The sequence below is a fragment of the Dictyostelium discoideum genome, assembly GCF_000004695.1.
Source record: "Dictyostelium discoideum AX4 chromosome 4 chromosome, whole genome shotgun sequence".
NCBI classification, from domain to species: Eukaryota; Evosea; class Eumycetozoa; order Dictyosteliales; family Dictyosteliaceae; genus Dictyostelium; species Dictyostelium discoideum.
The window spans coordinates 2,020,366-2,042,865 of record NC_007090.3 but is presented as its reverse complement, the minus strand read 5'-3'; the positions used below and the strand labels follow the sequence as shown (position 1 = coordinate 2,042,865).

Sequence of the window (22,500 nt, the reverse complement as noted above, 5' to 3'; positions counted from 1 at the left end):
TAAATAATCATCATCATAGTGGTGGTAGTTTATTAGAACATGCTATTGCTAGAAATTTTAATAATAATAGTGTTGAAGTTGTGTCAGATGATAACACAAGTGGTAGTGGTACAGGTGGAAGTAATAGTAATAGTAACACAGGTGGAAGTTATAATAAATTTAATAATAATAATAACAATAGAAAGAATAGTACAGGTAGTGGTACAAATAGTAGAAATAATAATAGTGATAATGAATATTCCTATAATAATAATAATAATAACTATAATAATAATAATAATAATAAAATTATTAATAATAATAGTATTGTTACAGTTGAAAATCCAATTTTATGGAATATTGATAAATTTATATTAAATGTTATAGAAAGTTCCATTGATATTGAACAATCATTAAAGATACCATCATCATGTATAGAAACAGAAATTGAACCATTTGCATCGGGTGGTCAAGCAAATATTTATATGGTTAAACATATTGATTGGCCAATGTTATCAAATTGTCCAGAGGGTTCTTATGTTTTTAAACAATTTATAGAGACAAAAGATTCACTTCAATTGGAAGAAGATATTGAAAGGGAAATGTATGAAGAGAAAATTTATCAAACTTATAAAACTGGTGAATCAGTTGACAATTTCAAATACAATTTTAGTAATGTTGAGCAAACTGATAAGAAATCTTTAGAGACATTATTCTATGAAGAGGTGGATAAATTAAAGCGTTTACAATTCTCTGATTATATCATTAAAATGCCTGCAATCTCTGATGATAATCCAAACAAACGTGGTATGTTATTAGAGTGTGCCACTGCGGGTTCATTGAAAACCAATTTATTAGAGTACAGATCCTGGAAGTTGGTAATTAGATTTATGATGGATATTTGTTTAGGTATGATTGATATTCATAAATGTCAAATCATCCATCGTGATTTAAAACCTGATAATATCCTTGTCTTTGAAAATTTCAATAGTTCTGAAGCTTCCGATGAAAATGATGAACGTCAAAGAGAATTTGGTGGGTTAATTTGTAAAATCACAGATTTAGGTGCATCAATTCAAAAGGAATTAGTGCATGATAATAATTTCACTTCAACTTTTCATACAGATGACTATGTTCCCGAAGAGTATGGTAGATTCCAATACGATGGTGAAAAGGTTGATATCTATTCCTTTGGTTGTACATTCTTTGAAATGGTTACAAAACATAGATATCAATATAAACATCCAACTCCATTACATCGTGATTTCCTAACCACTGATTTCCAATATATTCCAATCCGTATCAAAACTTTAATCGCCTCTTTATTGGCTGAACAATCACAAAGAAAACAATCCTTTAATGAAGTTTATAATGATTTACAAGATATTTATAAAAATGTTATACCTGGTTTACCTGATATACCACTTTCACCAATTTCAACAAATGGTAGTCAATTTTGTAAAAGATGTAATCCTCAAAAATAAAAAAAGTTTTACTAAAAGTAAAAAAAAAAAAAAAGAAATGTAATATTGTATACAATTTTGTTTATTAATTATTTATTTATTATTTATTATTTATTATTATTATTATTACTTAAATGATAACATATTTAATTCATTTATTAAATCAACCCATAATTTCGATTGACCATCTAAATCATAGAAATGTCTTGATCTTCCTTTTGAGTTTATAATGAAATGTTTTGAAGATTTTTGTTGAGCAGATAATGAACCATCGACAGTAATTTCACCTTTTTGAGTCATTTTAACAGGATCAACATAAAAAATTCTAGGAGTATCAGTGATTATTAATTGTCTTTTTTTTGTAATTAAACCTGATCTTTTCTCTGTTATACCACATGCTAATATGATTTCATCATTTGGTAAAAGGAACCTACTCCATTGATATTGATCAATTTGTTGTTGTTCTCTAATATTTCTTTTTCTATCCTTATCCATCAATACTAATTCTGTAGGTTTCAATAGAATTCTTGGTGAACTCATTGGTGATGATGTTGAAAATGACGATTTATCAATTGATGAGAATGATTGTTGTAAATTTTTTTGATGTTGATTATGATGATTTGATAAAAATGTTGGTGATGGTGTAGTTGTAGATGATCTTTCTCTTTGTTGTTGTTGTTGTTGTTGTTGTTGCTGTTGGTGGAATTGAAATGGTTGATATTGTTGATTTGATGATTTACCTAATAAATTATTTGATGAACATGAAGATAAAATTGGAGGTGGAGGAGTTGATTTTAAAATTGTTGAACTTGGTGTTGAACTATATGCTGGTTTAGTTGTTGTTGTTGTTGTTGATTGAGTTGGTAATGGATTTATATATCTTGGAGTATTATTAGAAGACATTGATGTAGGTGGACTAGTTACATTTGGAGAAGTAAAATATAATGTATTATTTGTACTACCACTAGTATTTGCACTTGTAGTTGTAGTTGTAGTTGTAGTTGTAGTATTATTATTATTATTATTATTATTACTTATTATTTGATTATTTTCAAAATCATTATAATCAATATTTGAATTATCTAAATTTAATGGTTTTATTGGTGGTTGTGATAAATAAGTTAAAGAACTATTAATTGGTGAACCAACAGAAAGTGATCTCTTTTTTAATCTTAATGAAGAGTTTGGTGAAGGGAATGGTGATTGTGGTACCATTTGTTCAATGGGTGGCGGAGTTTGTGATGGTATACTCGACCAATCTTGAATGGATGAAAAGAATTCATGATTTTTAATTTCACTAATTGTCGGCCTTTTATATGGATCTAAATCTAATAGTTGATCGATTAGATTCATACAACATTTATCGAAATTATCAGGATATGAAAATTCTCTTTTGGTAATTAATAGAAATGTTTGATATTCATTGAAACCTTTGAATGGTAATTTCCCACTTACCAATTGATATAGCAAACATCCATAGGACCAAATATCAGCTTCAACACCTGCAGATTTCTCTGTTAATAACTCTGGACAAACATATTCTGCAGTACCACAGAAAGAACCTGATCTACTACCTTTATGATGACTTCCTATACTTAATTGTTTTGCTGATCCGAAATCACTCAATTTCAAATGTTGATTTTTCCCTAACAGAATATTCTCTGGTTTTAAATCTCTATGTGCTATACCTTTTCCATGTAAATATTCTAATGCAATTAATATTTCTGCAGCATAAAATCTAACTACATCAATTGAAAAACAACCTGCTTTCTTTAATGCTCCTAATAAATCACCATTTGGGCAATATTCTAATATAAAATCTAAAAATATAAAAATATAAAAATTAAAAAATTAACATTTTGAAGAAACTAAAATAAATATATTGGGATGAAAAAAAAAAAAATGACTTACATAAATTATTTTCATCTTGAAAAGTATAAAATAATTTTACAATGTTTGGATTATCCAAAGAATCTAATATAGTTTTTTCAGTATTTACATATTTCGCTTTTTTTTCTTTAATTATAAGTTTTTTATTCAAAATTTTCGATGCAAATATTAATTGAGTTTCTTTTTCAATTACAAGTTTCACTTTACCATATGCACCTTTTCCAATTGTTCTAATGAAATCGAAATCTGATCTTGATTTTTTATGAGGTATTGAAGAATTTGGTTGCAATCCAAATGATGATGTTTTTGGTAATTCTATATTATGTTTCGGATGATGGTGTTGTTGTTGTTGTTGTTGGTTAGTTGGAGAAGGAGGTTTTTCATTAGATATTGCACCCATTGATGAATGTAATGGTTGTGGTTGATCTTGTTGCTGTTGTAAATGTTGTTGTTGTTGAGATTTAGATAAAGCTTGTCTATGATTTACATAACTATCGATACTATCACTACTATCTGAATAATCTGAATATTCATCATCATCATATAATGAAGAAGATGATGACGAAGAAGATGATGAAGAACTTTCATAAGATGTCGAAATTGTTCCAGTATCTCTACTACTTGTTATACTTGTTGTATATGATGTTGTTTCATAGGTTGTTGAACCACCTTTTCCACTTAATGATGAATGAGATAATACATTATTATTGTTATTATTTATTTCATTATTATTATTATTATTATTATTATTATTATTATTATTATTATTATTATTATTATTATTATTATTATTATGGCTATTATTTAAATATTTATTATTGTTATTATTATTATTAATATTATTATTATTATTATTATTATTATTATTATTATTATTATTATTATTAAAATTGTTGTTATTATAATAATTGGTATTTTTATTATTAGTGTTATTATTATTTATATTTGTATTATTTTTGATTGTTAAATCATTTAAAGTTTTTTCAATTAAATTTAAATTTAAATTGTTGTTATTATTAACAACATCTTCTTTTTGGTAACGACCATTTATCATTTTTTTTTTTTTTTTTTTATTTTTAATTTTTTTTTTTGGAAAAAAAAAAAAAAAAATAGATGTTATTGTTATTTTTTTATTATTATTATTATTATTTACATACACACGGACTAAATTTTATATTGGCTGCAGTTATTGTGGTTTTTATTTAATAATTAAAAATAAAAAAAAATAAAAAAAAAACAAAACCAAATAAAATAATTATTGTGTCTGAAAATTTAAATATAAAAAAAAAAAAAAAAAAAACAACTGTTTAGTGGTAATTTAATTTATTTTTACCTTTATTCTGTAATTTTGTGTGAGTGTACATGATATATATAGGTCAGTATGTGTGCGTGTGTGAGTGTGTGTGGTGTGATTATTGTGTCTATTTATAAAAATTAAAAATAAATTTTTTTTTTTTTTTTCAAGTTTTCCCACTTATGAATTTAATTTTTTGAAAAAAAAAGAGAAAAAAGTAAAATGGATTACTACAATAATTTATTGAATGATACATTTACTACTATTACTATTATTATTATTATTATTATTATCATTATTATCATTATTATTTTTATTTTTATTTTTATTATTATTATTTTCATAATTTACAAAAGGATAATTTTGAGTTTCACCATTATTATGACCTATTGAACTATATATATTTTGTTCTTGGTCATCAGAGATTGTAAAAGGTATTATTTTACCATTGGTTATTCTTTCATCTAATAGTTTTATAAATTGAATAACTTGATCATCTAGCCATTGTTTATTAGGCATTGATTGTAACATATCCTTTGGTAAATTTGAGTAACCAATAATTGAACCTAATAATGCACCTGTACTTGCACCATTATTATCACCACCCTCTCTAATTAATTCATCCAAAACCTTTCTAAATAAGAATGATAAATTAATTAAACCATCACTACAACCTGAATTAATTAACTTTTCTTTTTCTTGATTAAAGTATTGATTAAATTTTTTTAATGAATAAATTGAACTACTCAAACCACTCAAACTAAATCCACCTTGTAAAGATCTCTCCAAATTTAAATGTCCCCAATCTCGAGCTGAATAAATAAGATAATTTGAAATCCCAATTTTCCTTCTTTTATCAATTTCATTTTCAAACATTCCATTTTTTTCATTATAATAATTTTGTAATTTTTCAATTTTCTTATCTTCATATATAATTTTAATTAGTTTTAATAATAAATTTGAAATATTATTATTATTATTATTATTATTATTATTATTATTATTATTATTATTATTATTATAATAATAATTTAAAATTGTTGTAATTAAATTATTTTGAATTATACAACAAGTTACTGATCTTGGATCATAATGTGTAACCTTTGAAAAATTAACAGTATTTATTAATTGTTGTTTTTCATTTAAAAAGTTCATACATGGTATAATTGATGATCTCATTAATGCTCCTGTATCATTTGGATATTTTGTTGATTCTATTAAATAATAGTATTTACTAACCATCATTGGGTCTTTTAAAAATTCATCATTACGAACCACAAGTTGTGTTGTTTGTCTGCCTCTACAAAATGAAAACCAATTTTTATCCCAATCTCCTAATTCTTGAAATCCTTTTTTTGTATAATAAACTTTTAATTTTTTAATAAAAATCTTTAAAATTGCATCGTCCTCTTCTTCTTCTTCTTGAATTCTAATATAATCCCAAATTTTATTTTTTAAAAATATATTTCTATAAACTTTAAAAAATAATTCATCATTATTATTACTACTACTACTACTACTATTATTACTATTGACATCATTTGTGTGTTGAAAAACTTTTATAATAGATTGTAATAATAAAATCATATTATCAGAATCTATACCCCAATCACCTCTATCGTGTGTATGACCACCTTCCATATAGTCATCAATTTTATAATTTGGAAAATCAATGAATGAATTTTCATTGACTTTTGGATACCATCTATCAACATGATGTTTCATTTTACAAACTGTACTTAATCCATAGGCATCACCTAAACACTGACCATATATACATCCTAATATATTATCAAAATATTTTTTTTTGTTAATTAAATCTTCCATTCTTTAATTGTTCTTTGTTTGTTTTATACCTAAAAAATTTTAAATAATTACTTTTTTTTTTTTTTTAAAACAGTAAATTTTTTTTTTTTTTTTTTTTTTTTTTTTTTTTGAGAAACAGAAATAATTTTGAAAAAAAAAAAAAATTAAAAAAAAAAAATTAAATTATTTATTAGAAATAAATTGAATCTATTTTTTTTAAACTTCCTTTCACATTCTTTTTAAAAGAAATTTAATGATTTTAAAAAAAATATTATAAAAGGAGTTTTTTTTTTTTTTTTTATGATGGTTTGTGTGAAATTGTTGGTTTAATTTTTTTTTTTTTTTTTTTTTTTTTTTTTTTTTTTTATCAATTTACAAAAAAGATTAATTTTTTAATTTTTTTTTTTAATTATTAAATTTAATTTAATTTTTTTTTAAATAATTTTTTTTTTTTGATAAAATATTTTTTTTTTTTTTTTTTTTTTTATTATTATTTTCATTAAATTATTCACAATAAAATGTTTTCATCTTTTAAAAAAATACAAAATATTGGATCAACCTCTATTAGATTTTATTCAACTATAAGTAAGTATATTGAAAAAAAAAAAAAAAAAAAAAAATAATAATAATAATAATAATAATTTATTAATTTTTAATTTTTTTAATTTTTTAATTTTAATTTTTATAATTTTTTAAAATTAGAAAAAGGTAGATTAGATGGTAAAGTAGCATTAATTACAGGTGCAGCAGATGGTGTTGGAAGAGAATCCTCATTATTATTTGCAAAAGAAGGTGCTAAAGTTTTATTAGTTGATGTAAATGATATTAAAGGTAAAGAAGTAGAATCATTAATTAAATCATCAGGTGGCGAAGCATCATTTTTTAGAGCTGACGTTAGTAAAGCATCCGATGTTAAAGAAATGATAGATGCTGTAGAAAAAACATTTGGTAAATTAAATATCCTTTTCAATAATGCTGGTATTATGATCTCTGAAGATGATGACTCTGTAAATACAACTGAAGAAGTTTGGGATAAAACAATGAATGTTAATTTAAAAGGTGTTTTTTTAGGCTGTAAATTTGGTATTCCTGCTTTATTAAGAGCTGGTGGTGGTACTATAATCAATACTGCAAGTTTTGTTGCAATAATGGGTGCTGCAACTCCACAAATTGGTAAGTGTGTTTTTTAAAAATAAAAATAAAAATAAAAATAAATTATTAATAAATATTTTTTATTTTAAAATTAATTAAGCATACACTGCAAGTAAAGGTGGTGTTTTAGCAATGACTAGAGAATTAGCAATTATTCATGCAAGACAAAATATTAGAGTAAATGCACTTTGTCCAGGCCCATTAAGAACTGAATTATTGGATAAATTCTTAAATACCCCAGAAAAGAGAAATCGTCGTTTAGTTCATCTTCCAATGGGTAGATTTGGTTTGGCAAATGAAATCGCAAATGGTGCTTTGTTCCTTGCAAGTGATGAGGTAATTATTAATATTAATTATTTAAATTTTAATATTAATTTTATAGAAACTAATATTTAATTTATTTTTTTTGTTTCTTTTTTTATTTTCCAAAGTCATCTTACGTAACAGCTTCAACATTTTTAGTTGATGGTGGTTTAACTGCATCATATGTTACTCCACTTTAAAAAAAATAATAATAAAAAAAATAAATAAGGGTTTATTGACTCATTTAATATGTAAAAAATAAAAAATAAAATTTTGGAATGATTTTATTTAGATCTTTTTTTAAAGAATTATTTTAATAATTTTGTTTTTTTAATTTTTTCATCATTTTCTTTCCTTTTTTGGAATTGTTTTAATTATATTGTTTTTTTTTTTTATTCATTTTTTAATTTTTTTTTTTTTTTTTTTTTTCACTTTTCACTTTTTTTTCACTTTTTCATTTTTTTTTTTTTTTTTTTTAATTTTTCATTTTTAATTTAACTAATTGAAATATTTAATTAAATAGATAATGAGTAAATATAAAAACTCAAGTCTATTAAATGATCAAGGAGGGGTTAGACAACCATCATTATCAAATGGATCATCAGTTTTAGGTATATCAAATCAATTACCACCAAATTCATTATTTCATTTATTTTCAACCAATAATCAACAATCAACAACTACACCAACTACAGTAACTATTCAACCACCTTCATCAAGTATTTCAACACCATCACCTACTACCAACAATACTGTAAGTGGTGGTGGTGGTATACAAACAGCTGGATCATCAACATCATCAGCATCATCAGTAGTTGGTGGTGGTGGTGGTACAACAACACCAACTAATAGTAATATAGTAGTGATTGAATCTAATAAAGAGGATGATAAAGAATGTGGCACAATATTAATGGAGATCAATAAAGGTATTAGAAGTGGTAATTTAGGTGAACAAATTGAATCAATACTTTTCTTTAGTCATTTAATTAAATTTCATCCATCACCTTTAATTGTAAATTCAGTTATAACACGTTTATCCGATATTTTTAGAACTACAAGTAACACTGTTAAATATCGTATATTAAAAGTATTTCAAGAATGTTCATCAGAGATTCATAAAGTTTCAAATATTGAAGAGGTTTTAAAAAGAATTCATTCTGTCATTCTATCCAATGACCCAATAGCACGTTCATTATCTTTAAGAGTATTAGGTAGTGTACCTCATTTAATTGCTGATAAACTTTATATTCATCATAGGTAAATATTCAAATTTATACTTTTAAAAATCTAAATAAAAAATATTAATCTCTCAAATAATAATAATAATAATAATAATAATAATAATAATAATAATAATAATAATAATAATAATAATAATAATAATAATAATAATAATAATAATAATTATAATAATAATAATAATACAGTATTAGAACATGTATGCAATCACATGATCAAGTTGAATTAGAAGCAACAATTTTTATAATGGATAAATTATGTGAAATATCACCATTATTTTCAGATAGTATTATTGAAAAAATTCATACAGTTATTCAAAATGTTGAAACACCACCAATAACCAAATTAAAGTATACCAGATTATTTAGACATATGCATCATAGTCATTCAATTGCAACACAATCTAAAGAGATGTTAGTTGGTTTATTGGATTTATATCCTTCTGTTGGTTTCGTTTCTGTAATTTTAGATACTTTAACAAATTTATCTTTAAAACATATCCTTTATATTGATGATCATGTATGTATTTTTTTTTAAAAAAAAAAAAAGAAAAAAAAAAAAAAAAATTAATACTAATTCATTTATTATTTATAGATTAAATTTTTAAAGAATTATGGATTTTCAGATTCAAGAGTTGTAGTTAAAGTTATAGCATTAAAATGTTTACAAAAATTAGCAATAACATCACCACATTCACAATTTCCAATAATTGAAATATTCAATATCATAAAGGAGACACCATCCAAATCTTATAGAGAGATAAAATATAATGCATTATTATTACTTTCAATATTATCTCAATCCCAATATACAAAGATATTGGAATTGAATCAAGCAAATGATAATGATTTAATTGATATTCTTTATCAATATTCATTAGATTATGATTTTAAACTATCTGAATTATCAATTCAAACTCTTGTTAATATTATAGTTGAATCAACTGATAATAATAATAATAATAATAATAATAATAATAATAATAATAATAATAATAATAATAATAATAATAATAATAATAATAATAATAATAATAATAAATTAATAGAATCAATATTGAATCAAACAGTGAATAATATATGTGTAATATTAAAAACTCAATTTACAACATCAACAAATAACAATACTAATATTAATGAAAATAAATCAACATTAAATAAAACATCAGTTTTTTTAAAATCAATAATTAGATTAATTAAAAAGGATCCAAAACCATTAAAATCAATTACAACTACAATTATATCACTATTAAATGAAATACCTTGTATGTATTATTTTTTTATTTTCCATTTTTTTTTATTTATTGTTTGTTACTAATTTTTTTTTTTTTATAAATTAAAGATTCAATTTTAAAATCATTATTCCATTGTCTATCAATGTGTATACCAATGAATAAATCGGTTTTAAATCAAAATGGTTGGTTTAAATTAATATTAGATTATTTAAATAATTTAATTATTAAAGAAAATAGTGTACAGTTAATAAACAATAATTTCAATAATAATAATAATAATAATAATAATAGTAACAATAATAATAATAACATCATTAATAGAAATAACAATGGTATTAGTAATGGAATAAATAAGCAAGATTGTAAATATTCAATACCTGTATGTATTAAAAAAATTTTAATTTTAATTCTAAATTTTTAAAAAAACATTTATTAATATATTATTATTGTTATTATTATTATTATTATTTTAGATGTCAATTTTTATGTGTATATTTAAAACATTTGATGAAAATAATCAAAAGATTCAAGAGATAACAGAGCAACTATTACCATTGATACAATATATTTTAGAGAATCCAAAACCTGATCAATTATGGAGTTGTTATAATTTAGCACAATTATCACAACGTCATGGATTTCATAAGATCGCAATGGTTATTTATTCAACTTTAATTCATAAAGTTGAATCTGAATGTAATTACCTTTGGTTAAAAGGTTTATTATCTATTGCAACTTTAGAGAATGAAATTTCAATTTATAGCATCACCACCAATAAAAACAACACTAATAATAACAATAATAATAATAATTCAAAGATATTAAATCAATTATCAAATTATCATACATCTATTGTTTCTCTAAAAGCAAGTTCACAGCAAGAAAGATCACTTCAATTCCAAGAAGATTTTATATTATTACATGAGAAATATTTATTTAATATTTTAAATTTGAAATCATTTTTATTAGAATGCAACGATGATGGCAATAATAATAATAATAATAATAATAATAATAATAATAATAATAATAATAATAATAATAATAATAATAATAATAATAACGAAATATTATTAAAGAGATTTTTAAGTAAATCATTAATTTTCAGACAATTAGAACAAAAATATCAATTACTTTTAAATATTCAATCAAAATCTATCAACCATACAGTTCCTTTAGATACAAAGCAAATATTGGAATCTTTTATTTTCTCTTGTAATTTAATTGTTAAATTAATAGATTTAATAGTAATCAATAAAAATAATAATAACAATAACAATATCAATGCAAATGGTATTAATCACCAACAAGAACAAAGATATCAACAACATCAACAATCACAAAATCAAGAACTTATAAACTATTTCCCACTTTTTAAATTTTGTGAATTTATTCAAAAGAAATTAAATCAGCAACACTCAATACCATCATCATCGTCATCATCATCATCAACAACAAATCCAATATCATTTTTAGATCAAGTTTTGAATGGTCTAATTAAAATACCAATGGTTTATCCAAGTTCTTTTTATTTTAAATTTTAAAATAAATAAAAATTAAAAACTTGTTATTGTCATTTGTATTTATATATCGATTTTTTATTTTTATTATTTATTTATTTTATTTTATTTTATTTTTTGTTTGTTTGTTTGAATTGTTTACTAAATTAATAATTAATATAATTTATTGATTTATTTCATTTTCTACAACAGGTTCACTTTCGTTTAATATAGTTTCATTATTGAGTGGTATGGTGATATCATTTTCTTGATTTAATTTTTTACTATGATCACTTTTTTCTTTTTCTTGATTTTCTAATTTCTCATTTTCAACTTCTTGAGTTTGTTTGTACTTTTCTTCTTGTAATGATAAATTATCCAATGTTAATTGTTGATTTTGAAGTATTAAATCTTGGATTTGACGTAAGAGATGATTGTTTTTAAGTTTTAAACCAATGGAGACCTTTTGCCAATCCATTGGTTCCTTTAATGGATTTCTCCAATAACGAAGGTAATAACCTTTCCATAGGGTAATATGTTCACTTCTCCATTCTGGTAAATGGAAAGCTCTTGATGTTTCATGTTCATAGGAAATATAGAATGGATTTAGATAGGGAGTCAATGGATTTGAATTTATATAACTCCAAAGTGATACTGTATCCTTTTTAATAGTTTGTCTTTCCTTTTCACTATTACAAAGGAATGTACCAAATTGACAAGAGTAAAGGGCATCCAAGATTGTAATTAAATAGTTTTCATTGAATTGGAAGTAGTCATGATATTGATTCATTAATTGATAAACACAATCGATAAATTGAAGGAATACTGGTGAACGTTGACTATCAGAGTACCAATTACGATCACCATGTCTTACACGATTCATAAAGCAATGACCAAAGCTTAACCATTCCTTTTCGATTAAAACTTGGAAACCTTCAATAGTACGAAAGTATGGATCTTGAATGATCATAGTTAGAGAGGAGAGTTGAGAAGTTCTATCCCAACCATCACTACAATGCAATAAAACTGGATGACCTTTATTGATGAGACTGACTGCTCTGGCTACACCTAATAAAAGTGTACGAATATGATCTAACCAACGAGTTTCATTAAGACCACTTAACCAATTTTCATCGTTATTTGATTGACAAAATTGTTCCAATTTATTGATAGAGTCACGCATTGAATGAATATTTGCAATACCAAGGAATTCAATATCACAATTGTAATTCAATTCATAGCCCATACCTTTTGCAACGTTTGCAATTGCATTTGCTTTTGGACGAGCATCCAATAGGAATAATGATTTACCACTTGGACAAGCCATACGAATTGAATCCACCAACTTTTCATCAACAACACTCTTTTGTCTAGTGATACCAACCATTGGTTGTGATGAACGTGCCAAAGGTACACCATCTCTACTTATCCAAGATAATGCTGGAATACGACCTTTTGAACGGAAATTCATACAAATACCAACTTCTTCATCGGAAATATTATGTGGTACAACCAACCATTTTGGATAGGTTGGATTAATATATTCAATATTCTTTTCAGAGTAACGCCATTTCATATTGTAACCTGCTGTCTCTGATAGAATTCCTTGACGTAACCATTCACCAAAATCATTTAATATTCTCCAACCATCTTGTAATTGTGATTTATTTGGTGAATATTTGAATGCAAATAAATTTGATACATCTTGAAAAGCAAATATTCTCATTCTAAATATAATTGGTTGAGTGATATCACCAATATATTCACCATTATTACCACCATTAATATAAGGTGAACCATTATTCATACCATTATTCATATTATTATTATTATTATTATTATTATTATTGTTATTATTATTATTGCTATTGTTATTATTATTATTATTATTTACAGAAATACCACCTAATGTATTAAATGATTGTTGTTTAAACTCTTTTGGATCAATATGAAATTCAATCCTCCTAAAATTTTTACCCCATATTGAAATTGCACTGTCAAACCTAAAACTTGTTACTCTTTCAATACGATAAACTGTTGCTAATGGTATCCATGTTAATTCGGTCATAGTTAGTTTACTAATGAATAGGAATCTAAATTCGGTTATATATAGTAATGCTTGAATTATTGCACCACCTAAATGATCCACATAGTAAACTGGAATATGATCTTGATCTCCAAACCATACTATTCTATTCTCTCCTTCTAATCTATTATAGTTTATACTATTACTACTGTTATTTAAATTATTTATATAAAAATTGGCTGCAACTTCCTCTTTCTTTGGTGTTAATGGTGATTCAAATACCATATTTGAATTTGTATTTGTATTATTATTATTATTGTTATTATTATTATTACTATTTAATGGGTTAAAACTTTGTTCGTTCTAAAAGTAATAAAAAAAAAAGGTCAGTATATGAAAATCAGCAAATTTAGGTCAAATTATAAAATTTTTTTTTTCTTTTTTTTTTATTTTTTTTTTTTTCTTTTCTTTTTTTTTTATTTTTTTTTTTATTTTTATTTTTTTTTTTGGCCTTTCCCAGGATCTTCCAAAAAGGATCCAACTTTTTAAAACTTTCAAATAAAAAAAATGAAAAAAAAATATATATAAATTTAAAACAAAGAATAATAATAATAATAAGGATAAATTAAAAACATACATTTGGAGTAATTATGGCCATATATTTTCTAAATTCAGGCTCTAATTTGAATATTAAGAATTCAATTAATATATCGAATAAATTATGGGTGACATGTGTTGATAAATCATCTTTAATCTCTTTTTGTTTATTTATTTGTTCTTTAGTTGGTTCTTCTGGATCCTCAACTGTTGATGTTGTTGTTGTTTTTGTTGGTGTTGGTATTGGTACTGGTGTTGTTGGGGTACCAAATAAATCAGAATCAGAATCTAATGGTGATGAATCAAATAATGAACCACCAGCACCAATACTTGATGATGATGTTGATAATGGGTTATTAGATGTTGTTGTTGCTGCTGTTGTTGTTGTTGTATTAACAGAACTATTTAAAGAAATTGAAGAAGTTGGTTTTTGCCACAATGGATCTAATAAAGCTTTTAAACTATTATAAACACTTGCATCAATGAAACCAATATAAAATGAAGATGATGATGGTTGTTGTGATTGTGGTGGTGATGATGATGATGATGATGATCCTGTTCCATTATTATTATTATTATTATTATTATTTGAAAATAAATTTGAATTACTCGAGTTTGGTGAAACGTTTGAATTTGTTGGTTTAATTAAAAAGGTTGATATGATATCATTTGCTAATTTTAAATTAAATGGTGGATTATCTACTAAAAATGATTGTTTAAATGATTGAATCGATTCATAACATTGTAACATTGATGCCAATGAATACTTATTCTTTTCAATTAAGTATTTTCTAAAATCACCAAAATGTTTTGAATTCTCTAAAAAATTTTTCAAATCATTGATTTTATTATTCTTTTGATTTTGTTGAATATTATTTATTATATTACTAATTTCTGGATGTTCATTTTGAATTAGTGTCATTTTTATTATTTATTTATAAATATATATAAATAATAATATATATATATATATATATATATTTTTTTTTTTTTTTTTTTTTTTTTTTTTATTAATATGTTTTTAATAATATTTTTTTATTCATATATTATACATATATATATATATAGTAATCTAATTTAATTATGTTTTTAGTTTTTTTACAAAAAAAATAAAAAATAAAATAAAATAAAAAAAACTAAAATTAAATATATAAACACTGTTTAAGGTGAAAAAAATTTCAATTTTTTTTATTTTTTTTTTTTTTTAAAATTCAAAAAAATTAAAAAAAAAAAAATAAAAAAAAAAAAAAAAAAAAAAAAAAAAAAAAAAAAAAAGGTATCGTTTCCAAAAAATATCTTAATTTCAACGTCATCATTTATTTTTTTATTTTCATTTGAATATATAATTTAATTGTTTATTTATTGATGATATTTATTATTATCTTTTTTTTTTTTTTTGTATTAACATTCGAATCTGACACACAAAAAAAAAAAAAAAAAAAAAATTTTAATTTTTCAAAATTGAGAGCTCTGGAATATACCAAAAATGATATAGAAAATAAAAAATGAATCTAATCATTTTATTTTATTTTATAATATTTTATTTTAATTATTTTTTTTGATTAAAATTTGTTTAGTATAATAGCATAATTATATTTGTGTATTTATTTATTATTATTATTATTATTATTTTTATTTTTATTTTTATTATTATTTTTTTTATTTTTAATTGGGTTCAATGTAAATATTATGGCCACTTTGAAAGAAATTTGGAAGTATATCTATTCTATTTTTCAAAAGAAAAAGATCAAATACGAAATTTTGGGGTTGGGGATCAATTTTAATAGGTTCAACTCCACTTAAGAGGATAGCTGATGGAATCTAATTTTTGGTAATATTAAAGTTGTTTAATATCAATTTAGTTAATAAAAAAATGATCAATAAATAAAAGTGATTTGTTATCAAACACACACTTACAGTAATAAAGAATGGTGGATTATTTGGAATTAAATTGGCTTGTTGTTTGTTGTTTGTTGAAGTGGAACCACTGAGTTGTGATTGGTTTCCTGTAAGATTTAAAACTTTATTTTCATTTCTGATGGTGGACGCTCTCGTACCAAATGAAATTGCAGCAGTTGGATATTGAATGCTAACTGACCTATTAAAGGCAAACCCATTCCATGAACCATTGATCGGATCTCTTGCACCTACTATGACAAAGAGTACTAGCCTAATGCCTGGAACGTTGTGGTGATATAACTATATTATGGCCAAATTCTGAATATTTACAAGTGGCAGTGTTAAACCATAATCCAGCTGTAAAACGAGCGATACCCGGAATAGAGGTAATAATTATGTTTCTATTATAATAAAAAACCTTGAAAAAACCTCTAAAGTTTTCATAAAATTCATAGAAATACTCCAATTTGCAACCTTTGTGGATAACGACACAATCTATGTGTTTATTAATATATCTGATAGTTTCTAATAAAATATTAATGTAAATAAAAATTCTTTTTGTTTTATTGAATTTAGAAATGGTTGACTTACATTTCGAATGTATTTAGTTTTTTTATCAATTCCACATTTATAAGATATATCAATAAAATCAAATTGACCATCTTTTAAAAATTTAAACTTTTTATTATTTATTGTAATTGTTGGTACTGATCTAAAAATCATTTTAAATAATGCTTTAGAAATTTCTCTTTCATTTCTCAAAAGTTGAATTTTTTTTTTATTTTTTTTTATTTAATCTTTTTTATTAATATTTGTTTATTAAAAATGGTTAGTATTAAAAAAAAAAAAAAAAAAAATCTTTGAATAAAAAAAAAAATCATATAAATTATAATACCTTTCTAAAGAGTGTTATAAAAATAACAATAAAATCGTCTTTGAAGTATTTTGAGAATATCACTATTATTTTAACCCCTTTAAATAGTTAATTAAATTAAAAAAAAAAAAAAAAAAAAAAAAAAAAAAAAAAATATTTCAGAAACACATAAAATAAAAAAATAATTAAAATGGGTTTTGTTGCAGAAAAAAAAATTACTGCTAAATCTGGTATTTTTTATACTTATTTTAAAAACTAAATAAATTAATTCTCTAGTTTTAAAAAATTAATTTTAAATGAATAACAGATATAATATCAATTTTAAATCAATAATTTAAACACCCCATTAACATTAATAATAATGTTTGGGGTATGATTACCATTGAAATTAATTTATGATATAGTACTATATCAACCACTCTCTCTTAATATTTTTGAAAAAAAAAAAAAAAAAAAAAAAAAAAAAAAAAAAAACAAAATCTTACATCATTAACCCTTTGCTATCAAAAAATATTGTTTTTATTTTATCTTAATAATATTCATCAATTATTAATTTGAAATTATTAATTACAACATAATTGTTGGCCAACTTGAAGATCAGTACAAACAACACCTGGATTTGCAGCATAGAATTGATTCTCATTCCATGCATTATTACATTTTGATACCCATACATCATAACAACCTTGACCTGCATCAACAGTACCTTTTCTTGAACAAGAAGCACTACCAGTTGTTGAAGATGATGATGATGTACCACCACAACATAATTTTTGACCAACTTGAAGAGCAGTACATGATACACCTGGATTAGCAGCGTAGAATTGGTTCTCATCCCAAGCATTATTACAATTTGATACCCATACGTCATAACAGCCTTGACCTGCACTAACTGTTGCAGTTCTTGGACAAGTACCACTACCACCAGTTGTTGTTGAAACTGTACCTGTTGTACCACCACTTGAACTACCACCAAGGAATTCCCAAGTTACACTAACTCTACCAGGTCCAAGACTACCTACTAATTGAGTAAATGCAGGAGCACTAATATCAATATTATTAGTTGGACAACCTGGGCATTTATCACGTACTGGAAGTGTAATTGAATTACCATTATATGTTAATTTTACTTGTTTACCACAAACTGGATCTAAATTTGGATTTGCTGTAGTCCAATAAGCTGGTGGAACTGCTGCTAAAAATTGTGTATTTGCATCAATAGCAGTACCACAGGCGCCATAACCTACATCATTATAATATGTTACTTGACCACTAATTGCATTTACAGTATTAGCACAATATAAAATTGATAAAGTTAATAAACTTAAAATTAATTTCATTTTATTTTTTTTATATATATATTTATTTATTTTTTTTTTATTTGTTTTTTAATTTATGATTTTAATGATTTATAAAAAAAAAAATTAAATTGCTATTTAAACAAAAATTTAACAATAAACTATTATTATTATAAAAAAATTAAATATCAGGCATAGATCCTAATACCATAAAGAATTAGATCTATAGTTTTTTTAAGAGGTAGCAAAAATTACATTATTAGAAAAATAAGATTTTTTCAAAAAAAAAAAAAGAACAAGACCAGAAGTCATCAACATCATTATTATTATTATAAACCGTTGAATTTATTAATTTTTTTTAATTTTTTTATTTTTGAATTCAAAAATAATAATTATCCGAACCCCCCAATAAGATCTAATCATAAATTATTTTAACCAATCACGAATTAAGGAAATTTTTTTTTTTTTTATTTAATAAAAAGACATTATTTTATTAAAAAAAAAAAAAATATCTAGTCCATAGACAAACAAAAAAGACTTTAAAATATCCAACCTTATATAACTGTGTACGAAATTTAAATTCACTATTCTCACCATTCGGGTGAATCTTAAAAATGATTCATTATTATAATAATTAAAAAAAAAAGCCACGTCGCACGCATTCTTTTTTGGTTTTGACATTTCGATTTTTTAAAAAAAAAAAAATTAAAAAAAAAATAATTTAAATCTAAATAAAAAAATCGAAGAAATTTGAATTTCTTTTTTAATGTTCAAATAATTTTAATTAAAAAAAAAAAAATAACAACTTTTCAACCATTAAAAAGAAATTAACAGTTTTTTTAAAAATTTGAAATAAAAAATAAATTTACATTTATTAATAAATAAAAGTTTTAAATAAATAAATAATTATAGTTTTAGAATATTATTGAAAATGATTAATGATTGATTAATTACAACATAATTGTTGACCAACTTGAAGATCAGTACAAAAAACACCTGGATTTGCAGCAAAGAATTGGTTCTCATTCCAAGCATTATTACATTTTGATACCCATACATCATAACAACCTTGACCTGCACTAACTGATGCTTTTCTTGAACAAGTAACACTACCACCAGTTGTACTACCACCACAACATAATTGTTGACCAACTTGAAGAGAAGTACATGATACACCTGGATTAGCAGCGTATAATTGGTTCTCATCCCAAGCATTGTTACATTTTGATACCCATACATCATAACAGCCTTGACCTACACTAACTGATGCTTTTCTTGGACAAGTACCACTATTACCATTTGTTGTTGAAACTGTTCCGGTTGTGCTACCACCACTTGAACTACTACCTACAAATTCCCAAGTTACACTAACTCTACCAGGTCCAAGACTACCAATTAATTGAATAAATGCAGGAGCACTAATATCAATATTATTATTTGGACAACCTGGGCATTTATCACGTACTGGAAGTGTAATTGAATTACCATTATATGTTAATTTTACTTGTTTACCACAAACTGGATCTAAATTTGGATTTGTTGTTGTCCAAAATCCTGGTGGAACTGCTGCTAAAAATTGGGTATTTGCATCAATCAAAGTACCACAGGAGCCATAGCCCTGATCATTATAATATGTTACTTGACCATTTATTGCATTTACAACAACATTACCACAACTTATTATACAATATAAAATTAATAAAGATACTATACTAATTGATTTCATTTTTTTTTTTTTTTTAAAAATATAATTATTTGCTTGTTTATTATTTTTTTGTTTGAATATTTAATGATTAAAAATTATAATTTTCATTCTTATTTATACTTTAATTTTTGTATGTGTATTTATCATTTTTTATTAAAAAAAACAAAATTAAAAAAATGATAATAACTTATTTCTTGTTATTTAAAGAAAGTTTCTTTTTACATTCAGATTATTATTTTTTTTTTTTTGAAATTCTCTGAATAAAATTACAAAATAATAAAAATTATTCAAAACTCTATTATAATAATACATTATCATTTTTACATAAAAAAAAAAAAAAAAAGTAAAAATATTTTTTTTATCAACTCACAATTTTGTGGTGGTGTTTAAATAATTATTTAATCACAATCACATACTTCAGTACTTTTGAACTATTCATCATTTATTTTTTTTTTTTTTTATTTATTTATTATAATTATTTTTTTTTTTTTTTTTATTTTTGTCCATAATTTTTGTTTTTTTTTTTTTTTTTTTTTTTTTTTTTTTTTTTTGATTAAAAGATTAAAAGCATTCAAATCTTACACGAAAAAAAAAAAAAAAAAAATTTTCATTTTTTTATTTTTATTTTTTATTTTCTTTTTTTTTTTTAAACAATTATTTAATTTTATTTTTCATCTCCCAAAAATACACAAAATGATATAAAAAATAAAAAAAATGAATATATCTTTTTTTTTTTTTCTTTTTTTTAAAAACATTTTATTTTATTTTATTTTTAAAATAAGTATAAGAAATACCAGATTTAGCAGTAATTTTTTTAAATTGTGATTGAGATATAGTTGAATATTGTAATAGAAATTCAGTGCAATTGATATGATTTGAAATAATTGATTTATTTATTAAAGAGTTTAATTGAATTTGAGAGAACCAACCACCACTTTTTGATTTCTTATTAAATAGTTGACAATGGTGTAATTTAATATGTTCTAAAATTTTTAATTGACCAATTTCACATGCAAATCCTAACAGAATGAAAATGAAATTTGATATATCATCATTTTTGATAGCTTTATTTGAATTATTAATTTCTTTCATTATTAAATCCAATGCATCTAAATCACATTTTAAAACTATAAATTTAGCTAAAGGGTAAATATTACCACCACCTGAATTTATCCACTTGTCTGGAAAGAATTCATCAATTTCTTGAATTCTACCAACTAAATATTTTAATATTTTTAATTTATTTTCACAAAAAAACCCATCATTAATAATTGAATAGTTAATTGAAATTAACCAATCAATAAATTTTAAAATTTTAAAATTTGGTATTTTAGTGAATAATATAAAGTTTGTATAGTAATAATTTAAAAATGTATTAATTTTAATATCTGTAAATTTAACTATATATTGTAATAAATTAATTAATTCATCTATTTGATTTTCATGATTATTATCAATATCATTAAATATTCCTTTAAATGCAAATTCTTTAATTTCATAAATATTTTCAACATTTTTAATAATATGAGAAACCATTGGTAAATTGAAAACACATTTTTTAACATTATCTTCTAATAAAACAATTCTCCTTTTTGATGATAAATTTTCCAATTTTTCAAAACATTTTAATAATTCTAAATTTGAAAGATGTAAAAGAAATATTTGTAAACAAGGTTTTAAAATATTATTTGAACCATATTCTTTATAAAGGAATTCTAACATTTCAACTGATTTTATATAATCTGAAATTATAATATTATTATGTTTTTCAAAATTTATAATTAATTTATCAAGTGGTAACTTATTAATTGAAAATTTTAATAATTCAATATCGTCATTTTGAATTAAAATAAGTAAAATATAATAATAATAATAATTTAAACAAAAACCACCACCACTACTATCATTATTATTATTATTATTATTATTATTATTATTATTATTATTATTATCAATACTAATATATTGAATCCAAGATGAAATAAACTCCTTTTGTTTCTCTTTATTATGACAATGAGTAAATAGATAATTTGGTTTATGTTGAATATCGATATCATATGTTATTACAGTTCTTTCAAATTCCTTTAAACCAAATTGATTTGGGACTGATTTCATTAGAATTTCAAAATTTCCATATTGTAATGCTAATATAAAGTTTGTTTTATGAACTGACCTTATTTCTTTATCATTCTCTAGTTTATCAAAACATAAATAAAATTCATAATCAATTTTTGAAGTACCA

General features: G+C 22.8%; 10 protein-coding genes across 10 annotated transcripts in view; 3 read left to right on the top strand and 7 right to left on the bottom strand.

Moving 5' to 3' along the window:
• DDB_G0284491 (hypothetical protein) overlaps positions 1–1,463 on the top strand; it is a gene marked incomplete at both ends in the record, with an annotated part of 3,725 nt that extends 2,262 nt beyond the window's left edge. Inside the window, one exon of the mRNA XM_633432.1 lies at positions 1–1,463. This exon is cut by the window's left edge and continues 1,933 nt beyond it. Within this exon, the coding sequence (XP_638524.1) occupies positions 1–1,463 (1,463 nt within the window).
• A 105-nt stretch (positions 1,464–1,568) lies between these two features.
• On the bottom strand, positions 1,569–4,386 carry pdkB (PDK1 family protein kinase; the record flags this gene model as incomplete). Its single annotated transcript, XM_633431.1, has 2 exons — positions 1,569–3,262; positions 3,354–4,386. 2 exons carry the CDS (start codon positions 4,384–4,386, stop codon positions 1,569–1,571), a joined length of 2,727 nt encoding a protein of 908 aa, XP_638523.1.
• A 480-nt stretch (positions 4,387–4,866) lies between these two features.
• Positions 4,867–6,453, bottom strand: DDB_G0284487 (hypothetical protein; the record flags this gene model as incomplete). Its single annotated transcript, XM_633430.1, has 1 exon — positions 4,867–6,453. The coding sequence occupies one exon, from the start codon at positions 6,451–6,453 to the stop codon at positions 4,867–4,869; it is 1,587 nt and encodes a 528-aa protein (XP_638522.1).
• Positions 6,454–6,950: 497 nt separating this feature from the next.
• Positions 6,951–8,087, top strand: DDB_G0284485 (short-chain dehydrogenase/reductase family protein; the record flags this gene model as incomplete). Its single annotated transcript, XM_633429.1, has 4 exons — positions 6,951–7,017; positions 7,135–7,605; positions 7,685–7,920; positions 8,016–8,087. 4 exons carry the CDS (start codon positions 6,951–6,953, stop codon positions 8,085–8,087), a joined length of 846 nt encoding a protein of 281 aa, XP_638521.1.
• Positions 8,088–8,413: 326 nt separating this feature from the next.
• On the top strand, positions 8,414–11,904 carry ints7 (armadillo-like helical domain-containing protein; the record flags this gene model as incomplete). Its single annotated transcript, XM_633428.1, has 5 exons — positions 8,414–9,144; positions 9,315–9,645; positions 9,721–10,390; positions 10,468–10,739; positions 10,834–11,904. The coding sequence occupies 5 exons, from the start codon at positions 8,414–8,416 to the stop codon at positions 11,902–11,904; spliced, it is 3,075 nt and encodes a 1,024-aa protein (XP_638520.1).
• Positions 11,905–12,043: 139 nt separating this feature from the next.
• Positions 12,044–15,404, bottom strand: DDB_G0284481 (hypothetical protein; the record flags this gene model as incomplete). Its single annotated transcript, XM_633427.1, has 2 exons — positions 12,044–14,248; positions 14,523–15,404. 2 exons carry the CDS (start codon positions 15,402–15,404, stop codon positions 12,044–12,046), a joined length of 3,087 nt encoding a protein of 1,028 aa, XP_638519.1.
• Positions 15,405–16,147: 743 nt separating this feature from the next.
• Positions 16,148–17,043, bottom strand: DDB_G0284541 (hypothetical protein; the record flags this gene model as incomplete). The annotated part of the gene is made up of 4 exons (XM_633426.1): positions 16,148–16,303; positions 16,400–16,632; positions 16,712–16,896; positions 16,973–17,043. 4 exons carry the CDS (start codon positions 17,041–17,043, stop codon positions 16,148–16,150), a joined length of 645 nt encoding a protein of 214 aa, XP_638518.1.
• A 775-nt stretch (positions 17,044–17,818) lies between these two features.
• Positions 17,819–18,595, bottom strand: DDB_G0284549 (speract/scavenger receptor domain-containing protein; the record flags this gene model as incomplete). Its single annotated transcript, XM_633425.2, has 1 exon — positions 17,819–18,595. One exon carries the CDS (start codon positions 18,593–18,595, stop codon positions 17,819–17,821), a length of 777 nt encoding a protein of 258 aa, XP_638517.2.
• Positions 18,596–19,499: 904 nt separating this feature from the next.
• Positions 19,500–20,279, bottom strand: DDB_G0284479 (hypothetical protein; the record flags this gene model as incomplete). Its single annotated transcript, XM_633424.1, has 1 exon — positions 19,500–20,279. One exon carries the CDS (start codon positions 20,277–20,279, stop codon positions 19,500–19,502), a length of 780 nt encoding a protein of 259 aa, XP_638516.1.
• Positions 20,280–21,014: 735 nt separating this feature from the next.
• The window catches only part of DDB_G0284477 (hypothetical protein), a gene marked incomplete at both ends in the record, with an annotated part of 3,138 nt that continues 1,652 nt past the window's right edge, over positions 21,015–22,500 (bottom strand). The window contains one exon of the mRNA XM_633423.1: positions 21,015–22,500. This exon is cut by the window's right edge and continues 1,652 nt beyond it. Coding sequence (XP_638515.1) covers positions 21,015–22,500 — 1,486 coding nt within the window.